Source organism: Opisthorchis viverrini (genome assembly GCF_000715545.1).
Source record: "Opisthorchis viverrini unplaced genomic scaffold opera_v5_6, whole genome shotgun sequence".
Lineage (NCBI taxonomy): Eukaryota > Metazoa > Platyhelminthes > Trematoda > Opisthorchiida > Opisthorchiidae > Opisthorchis > Opisthorchis viverrini.
Genome location: NW_008751662.1, coordinates 2,659,884 through 2,668,787, shown reverse-complemented (window position 1 = coordinate 2,668,787; position 8,904 = coordinate 2,659,884). Strand labels below are relative to the sequence as shown.

General features: G+C 44.9%; 2 protein-coding genes across 2 annotated transcripts in view; one reads left to right on the top strand and one right to left on the bottom strand.

Moving 5' to 3' along the window:
* Positions 1-3,933: 3,933 nt before the first annotated feature.
* Positions 3,934-8,904, bottom strand: part of T265_00639 (hypothetical protein) — a gene marked incomplete at both ends in the record, with an annotated part of 17,035 nt that continues 12,064 nt past the window's right edge. The window contains one exon of the mRNA XM_009164467.1: positions 3,934-5,712. Within this exon, the coding sequence (XP_009162731.1) occupies positions 5,570-5,712 (143 nt within the window). The remainder of the gene's footprint in view (positions 5,713-8,904) is intronic.
* Positions 5,225-8,904, top strand: part of T265_00640 (hypothetical protein) — a gene marked incomplete at both ends in the record, with an annotated part of 7,774 nt that continues 4,094 nt past the window's right edge. The window contains 2 exons of the mRNA XM_009164468.1: positions 5,225-5,244; positions 7,475-7,679. Coding sequence (XP_009162732.1) covers positions 5,225-5,244; positions 7,475-7,679 — 225 coding nt within the window. The remainder of the gene's footprint in view (positions 5,245-7,474; positions 7,680-8,904) is intronic.

The window sequence follows — 8,904 nt, the reverse complement described above, 5'->3', positions numbered from 1 at the left end:
CACCTGCTAAACAACACTACCTTTTGGGTCTCAACAGCCAACCAAACTTGTCACGCTTTCGACCCCATACGTCAAATGTACCAAAACAACAGACAGACCAAGACATCCAACTATGATTCAAGCATGTTGCTCAGGAAATGCTTACTGAGATCACAATCGACACCGTTCAGGAAAACACCGGTAGCATACTGACTAGCGAAAAACTCAGGTGAATGAAAAGCTTCATTAGTCGGTCCCAGAGTCCAAAAAATCAGCACAGGTTTGTAGGGACCAGTATAAAATGGTTCTTGTCCCAAGATTTACAGTTGATGCCACGAATCTGCCAACCGGTCTTGTGGTTGATCTTTGTGCGCGTTGCAACTGATAAAAGCTAACTTTTGAAAAGATTCTGCTACTTTCAGGTCACAGAAAATGTATCGCTAGTATCGAAGCTGGCTAACTAAGCAGATATCAAACTCGCCACCTTGAAATTGGATGCATTCGGTTCGGTATAATTTACCGCACCCCCCATAACCGATCAAAGGCCACACTAACCTATTCAAAAGCGGAATGGTGTTGATGCATCTAATCCTAGCAGTTGTGAATGCATCGGGTCTAAAAACCGGATACCGTGCGCGAAGGAGGTAACCAACCATCTGACTTGTGAAAACTGCTATAATTAATGAACACAAGTGTGTAAAACACATAAGAATTTGATTTCACTTTATCAGCAAGCTTATTAAACAAACACGATAAAAATTTTACCTAGGATGCGTTTGTTGTTTGCTGACGTGCGTATTCGACAGGCCAATGTAACCGGTCACAAAGTAATGGCAGCCATGCTCGTTCCTTTGTCCTCTCAACACACCAATCATGACTGAAATAACATCGCAGACTTCAATTCATGTATAGGTGTCGTGAACACATACATGCCAGAGACGATTTTTCGAAATGGAATTCCGTATTCTCAGGTAGGGTGAGGTTCAATCCAGTAAACGAATACTAAACACGAGGTTCTCCCAACGATAGTCATACTTGTGTAAACGTGTGGTGAGTAGTCACAGCATACATCCGAACACTAACTGGTCACTTCTCAGAAAAGTTGATGATGACGGATACTAGGCATTTTTGTCCGTTATCCCTTTGGTTAATCACGCTGTTGGCAGCGTGAGATCTGATCATTTCTTAACCGAGATTTCGTCCTGCAAGTGAGGTCAATTTATGCTGGGAAGCCAAAAAAGTTGTTTCATTCTTATAGGGAATCATCAGCAATGCACAATTCACGAAACCCAAGGAAGTGTCGGGCCGGGTCTATGAGGAAACGAGATCGAGAATCTCTAGAGTTTCGTAACACGCACACTGCGGATGATTCCCAATGAGAATGAAAGAGCTGCACAGTGCTTCTCAGCACATATCGGCTTTAGTTACAGGACGGAATCTCCATCCTGCCTACTGCGTGCTTTCCCTTCAGTTGATTCAACTGCAATAGTCCACGAACTGAATGAGTTCAACCAATAGGATTGAACTCGTGGTGGTCACCAGGGATGGGAGCTTAGGCAGTGCCTCCGTTTGTGCACCTCGACGATCGAGGCTGATTAATGGATAACGGTAAAACTAACAGTTTAGGTGTCCTCTAGGTTTGGGTCTAAAACATATCTGGGAATTTTTTCCATAATGATGAACTATTCCAGTGGTCTTTATATGAACGAAGCAGGTGTGTGACGGAAGTCCGACGTAAGCCAATCAAGTAATCTGATTTCCAGTGGTCTTTATATGAACGAAGCAGGTGTGTGACGGAAGTCCGACGTAAGCCAATCAAAGTAATCTGATGTCACCGTCGGGTGGTATCCACTGCAGGGGCGCTTATGTTCACCTGCTAAACAACACTACCTTTTGGGTCTCAACAGCCAACCAAACTTGTCACGCTTTCGACCCCATACGTCAAATGTACCAAAACAACAGACAGACCAAGACATCCAACTATGATTCAAGCATGTTGCTCAGGAAATGCTTAATCACAACACAATCGACACCGTTCAGGAAAACACCGGTAGCATACTGACTAGCGAAAAACTCAGGTGAATGAAAAGCTTCATTAGTCCAGAGTCCAATCCAAAAAATCAGCACAGGTTTGTAGGGACCAGTATAAAATGGTTCTTGTCCCAAGATTTACAGTTGATGCAGTTTCAACGAATCTGCCAACCGGTCTTGTGGTTGATCTTTGTGCGCGTTGCAACTGATAAAAGCTAACTTTTGAAAAGATTCTGCTACTTTCAGGTCACAGAAAATGTATCGCTAGTATCGAAGCTGGCTAACTAAGCAGATATCAAACTCGCCACCTTGAAATTGGATGCATTCGGTTCGGTATAATTTACCGCACCCCCCATAACCGATCAAAGGCCACACTAACCTATTCAAAAGCGGAATGGTGTTGATGCATCTAATCCTAGCAGTTGTGAATGCATCGGGTCTAAAAACCGGATACTGTGCGCGAAGGAGGTAAACAACCATCTGACTTGTGAAAACTGCTATAATTAATGAACACAAGTGTGTAAAACACATAAGAATTTGATTTCACTTTATCAGCAAGCTTATTAAACAAACACGATAAAAATTTTACCTAGGATGCGTTTGTTGTTTGCTGACGTGCGTATTCGACAGGCCAACGTAACCGGTCACAAAGTAATGGCAGCCATGCTCGTTCCTTTGTCCTCTCAACACACCAATCATGACTGAAATAACATCGCAGACTTCAATTCATGTATAGGTGTCGTGAACACATACATGCCAGAGACGATTTTTCGAAATGGAATTCCGTATTCTCAGGTAGGGTGAGGTTCAATCCAGTAAACGAATACTAAACACGAGGTTCTCCCAACGATAGTCATACTTGTGTAAACGTGTGGTGAGTAGTCACAGCATACATCCGAACACTAACTGGTCACTTCTCAGAAAAGTTGATGATGACGGATACTAGGCATTTTTGTCCGTTATCCCTTTGGTTAATCACGCTGTTGGCAGCGTGAGATCTGATCATTTCTTAACCGAGATTTCGTCCTGCAAGTGAGGTCAATTTATGCTGGGAAGCCAAAAAAGTTGTTTCATTCTTATAGGGAATCATCAGCAATGCACAATTCACGAAACCCAAGGAAGTGTCGGGCCGGGTCTATGAGGAAACGAGATCGAGAATCTCTAGAGTTTCGTAACACGCACACTGCGGATGATTCCCAATGAGGATGAAAGAGCTGCACAGTGCTTCTCAGCACATATCGGCTTTAGTTACAGGACGGAATCTCCATCCTGCCTACTGCGTGCTTTCCCTTCAGTTGATTCAACTGCAATAGTCAAACCTGCACGGTCAACAGTGTCCTTTGGTTAAGCAGAACTTGCTCAAAGGGATAAATCCACCTACACTATGCTAGCGTCAGTACCAGCCATCAATGTCTTTCAGATGCCAGAAGAGGGGCGAGATGGCCCAGTGGTTAAAGTGCGAATTTGCTGACCGGAAGGTCCGTTGTTCGAGCCCGACTTCTACCTCTCGACTTTCCCTGTCTAGACTTGGGCAACCTGGTAGTATCCCAGCCCTCGTGCTTTCCTCTGGTGGCATGGCAATTAGACACCGAAAGGATGTTTGAGCTGAATATTTTTTTAGACGTTATAAGTCAAACTTAACCTATTAGATCCGAGTCAGTAAGAATAGATGGAATACGATGGCCTTTTGACTGCTCTATCCTAACGCATATTCCAATTTGATCGAACGGAATCGTCAGGCTTCCTGTTTACGTGCAGTTCGCAGAAAGTGATCAATTATTGTAAAACCGCACCGTTATTTGGCACAGCGACCGGTCTTACTGATTTTGTCGCAACCAACATGATTGGGAAGCTGGAAAGTGTGGTCTTGGATTCCCAGAACTGACCAGAATTTCACGGCAAGAGTAAAACGCGAACGGATGTCGAAACAATTGCATTTGACATGGGTGAACACACATACACGCACACGTATGCTCACAAACAAACAGGCGCGTGTTCAGGACCTGTAAAATATTGAGACAGAGGGAGAGAAATAAGGCAAGTGAAAAGGCGTTGGGCAAAAATGAGATACGGCGCTTGATGACGAATGATCACAAATAGCTAGGATGACATAAATACCAGGTTCGCAAAAATAGGACATCAGAAAATACATATTTAAGTGCGTGAAGTTAAAGAGAAATAGACGAGGAGTGTGAGAGATAGAGACAAACAAACAAACGAGCGACAGACAGGTACAGACCACCGATCCATCCAATCACACAATTTGCCATGATATCAAGCTGTCATGGACACGTGATCCGTGAGGAAAACGAACAGCCAAGTGAATGGGTGAAAGCGACGGGCGCATTGCACAAATGCGCAGTAATGCGTCAAGGAAAACGGGACGGGGTAGGGAACAGCACTACGAATAATAATGGTGACTGACAACAGTACGGAAAAAGCATAAAAATAAGTGAATCAAAAACAAACGAAATTTTCTCAGCAGGTGCAAATACGAACTAAAAGAAAGTGTGTGTGTGTGTTGCATCTGTCTCGGGTCGCGGAGGTGTAATTGGCATACAGGTCGTTGCTGGTAATCGTGCAGATGAATCATGGGGCTCTAGAAGGGAGGGGGTCGATTAGGTACCGATCAACTATAAATTGGCGGTCGACACACACACACATGAACGAATGCAACACACAGTAGTGGTACTCGGAACACGAAAAGCGACGGCGGTGCTTCGTGGTCACAAACTAGAGACGGACACAGCGATAGTTGCAATAGAACGGACGTGTGCGTGTGTGTATAGGCGAATGGAGAAATCCTGAGATCGAATGGACCGGTGATTCTGAGCAGCATCATTAGCAGCCTTCTTCAACCGCCGCTTCGTGTGTGTGTGTGCGCGCATGCGCCGTTTAACCGGGTCACGCAGATATCAAAAAGACATAATAAGAGTGAAGGGAGCACATGTGATAATGTAGTACGAAAGCAAGGAGTAGCCACAAGGAAAGAGCGGTGTGATGTCTGCATGATAAACATAGAGGGTGGGGACAACAGAGGGTGTAAATGCACAAAGAGGTTCAGAGAGACAGGAAAATGTGCTTGTTCAATTGAATGACACAAAAATGAACAGAAATAGTGCACGGATCACGGTAGCACAGTGCGGTCGGTCGGCTTCGGACTGAGGTTCAACGGGTGTCGACGATAAAAATTCATCGAATCAATCAGATTCGAATGGATGGAGTTGGACTGGGGTGGGTACAAACAACTCTTGTTACATCACATCTGTTTGATAGAAGCATCTGTTGAAGTCAAATAGCAAATAGATTGTAAAACGGTAGAGGCAGGGAATCTAAAGAACACATACTCACAGATACCTAGATGGATCAGATCATAATAAGATAGGAGCTCTTGTTTCACACAGTTGAATCAGTGTGTTAACGGATGTTTATCCCCGAAAAAACATGCATAGAGTGACGACAATGTAGGTACATCGGGCGCGTGACATGTGGTTTGTTGTTCTCAACAAATTCGAAACGAAAACCGGGAGATTGGAGATGTGTGTGTGTGTGCAGCAGATCATGTATGTCGAATACGCTTCATGGGAGTAGTTGAAGAATCGAAGGAAAGTAATCGGTTTCCTTCTTGAAGGGCAGCTTCGCTTGTGTGCAAATCCAAACACATTTCGGGTCCTCGATTGGTGGTAAAGCGCTGGGCAACGTCTGTGCAGGCATAGAAGGAAGATAAACAGTGTTATCATTGTAAGCATTTCCAGTGTCAAGTAGAAAGCATGGTGACCCTGTCCTTTCAGTGTGTGTATTTGAAATTTTACTCGCCGCATGTAATAAGGCTTGCAAACGTACGGCTTCCACGAACGGTTGTGGCCATGACATCCCCTCCATGTAGACCCTCACACTATCCCTATCATAGGCTACCGAGATTCCCACTACTCCAGCTCTATGCAACTAAATTGGTGGCCGCTATGATTACATGCGCGGATTTCGTATAGGGAGTGAGGGTAAAAATTAGCTGCCTTGGTGTTCCATCCGGTCTTATCGTCCCAAAACAGGTCACGACCCTGGCGTACTACGGATGGAGTGACTCGCCGCTTAATACGAGTTTACGGGCGTGTAGCTGGTGGACAATGGCTAAGGGCTGGTTTCCTATCCACCCCGAAAACATATGCATATAGAAAGCAAAAAAGTAGTAGGTACCCTGAAGCTAGGGGTAAACATGACAGAATAGTTAGAATACATGGAAAAACTAACGGTGGAATAAACTGCGGTTGTTGTTGTTTTGCTGAAAGGCACCTACATTATGATCGAGAGGCTTTACAGCCTGGAGTTACCCTCTATTTATAAGGAAGAATAGTGGGAAGCGGAAGGTCATTGCTTATGAGCAGATAGTCTTTTACGGAGAACCTTATACAGCCACTGGCTGTACTATTCGGTGAGACAGCCGGAAGATTAAGGCATGTTCTCCTGACAAAAACTTTCGCTGCCCTAAGCTGATTTCCGACTGTTCCTGTCTAAAACTGAGTAGACCGACAGCAGCTCAGCCCTTGGGGGGGCGTGACAGCTATACACCAAAAAGGGCACAACCGTTGACCGGTTTGATTCAAGTGTATAGAATTTGCGGAAGAGTTAGTGATTGTTCGACTGTGCGGTATCCAAACGGATCGAAGTAAAACAGTTCAATGAAGTTAAAGCTTTCAAATTGTGAAATCCTGTGTAGCGACTAGCTAGGATTCCATTGGTAGATTTCGCTTAAAAGAAATTTTAATCATAAACTGGCGCCACATACGACACCAACACAATGTGCATCGAACAAGAGTGCAAGCACACATTCAAGAAAGGGAACTCATGAATGCAGGTGTGCAGCAGCATGCGAGAAAGGATGAAAAATAGGTCTGCATAGGTCTGTTTCGGAAACAGGACTGCCCGGTTTCGTGGTAATCGATAGCATTCCTGTCAGAAATGCTGTCTGTATGGCCGTTTGTACGACAACGAAAGGTCGCTTGGTTGCCACGCAATGGAAAGATCAATAATCACAAATTCAGTTGCAGTTTCATGCTGGAAAACGTTCCGGTGGGAAATTTTCTCTTCCCGTGAACAACACAAGTGAACCAATCGTAAACAACCGGTTATTCTCAAGTAGCTGCCGCGCATGAGTGCGGTTCTGTATACTGTCACTAACTAGATTCGTATAATTATTATAACCTTGAAAATACAAAAAAAATGAACACCCCGCTTTTAGTCATGTAAAAATGTGAAAGAAGAAATCATACGCGACTCATGTTCTAGCAAGTACCTTGCCGTCACCAAGACGATGGTTGCTTTCGTATGGTCTGATGACGTGGGGTTGTCTAATCAATCAGAATAAACGCACGCAATCACAGCGCTAACTGCGATAGGATAGCCATGCTTCGACCACCAATAAACTCGATCGATAAACCGGTGTTTGACAATGTTTTCCACGGCCAAGCATGCCAAAAGCAAGCAAATCAGCTGCAATCTTCGTCGCTCCATTCAACTTGACCCCTATATTTATGCCAATTTCACCACTTCCGAAACCGCTCGTACGTTTCACCCACAATCCTAAAGGCTCAGAGTGCGTACGATTGTTTAAGGTCAACCCCCCGGAACTCCGGGGGGTGAAAACACCATGGTCCACCTCGGGGTGCACAACGGTAATTCACAACTGTCGCCGCTTAACATAGTAACTTGGGTCCAGGGTAGCATCGTTGCCCTAGGCGCCAACCAACTGCCTGTACCTGGATTTCTGATCAGTTACTACAGTGGGGTAAAATGAAGGAACTCACATCCACTTTCTGGCGTTGTCAACACTTTTTTACTTGACTGTATCGGTATTGATTGAGATTCACACTAGTTATCTTGACAACGGAATACTGATGATCGCGCGTCTACTTACTTACGCCTATGATTACAATAGACTACGTATCGATCGAGTGCTGTTGACTTAATCAGACAACCTGACTGGTCGTGAAGTCAGATTGTTCAATCAGAATAGCCAGCTATCTCCAGGAAAGGTCTGATGAATTCAAAAAAAAAACATGGGGTTTGAAACCCAGCGGACACTCATGCCAACTGACGAACAACTGAGGGCCCTAATTTCGACGCATCAGAGTGTGGCTATTGATTGGTGGTCCCAGGTTCCTGACGTGTTCAATCTCTCTCCGCCCATCTGGAGAACCTGAAAAGGGTGAAATACCCTGTGGCTGAGCCTTCCTGGCTCTCAGAACACCTTGACTAAAGGCGTCTGGTGAAATCCAAAGCCTATGATTCACCAATGGACACAAGAGCTCACTCAGTAGCATGATAGACCGCAAGTGACACCATATGCAAATTTGCAAATGTGAACGACGACCAACGGGATGACCGAATTAAATCGAACCACCCAGCTGTGATAGCACCTTGATGTATACGTCATGTAGCACAACGGCTCAAGTATTATCCAGTTGCCCGAACCTAGAAGGAGCGATCGAACCACGGAACTCTCTGTAGCTCTCGTCTAAACTACTAACCCAACAGGGTCACGTGAAATTTGCTCGTAATCCTCATCAGTGCACACGAAAATCCTGTGGCTGAACGCTTAGATTCCAATGAATAATTCGACATCACTCTTCTCAAAGTCTGTCGGCCTCTTAGTTCCTGTAAGGAACGCTGGGACTTTCACTAATGTATTGGAGGCCATCGGATACTGCTGCTCAACGTGCGTCTTGGGACGGTCAAAAGTTCTCGGGCATCTGGCCGTGAACAGCATGCTCAAGATGCTCAAAAATAAAATGGGCCAATATAGCCCGACTCATTAGATCCCCTATTCTACTGGGGATCTGATTATGGCTCCAAATGAAGGCCCCCAGCTGATGGTGCAGCGTGCCCCCCCCCCCCCGT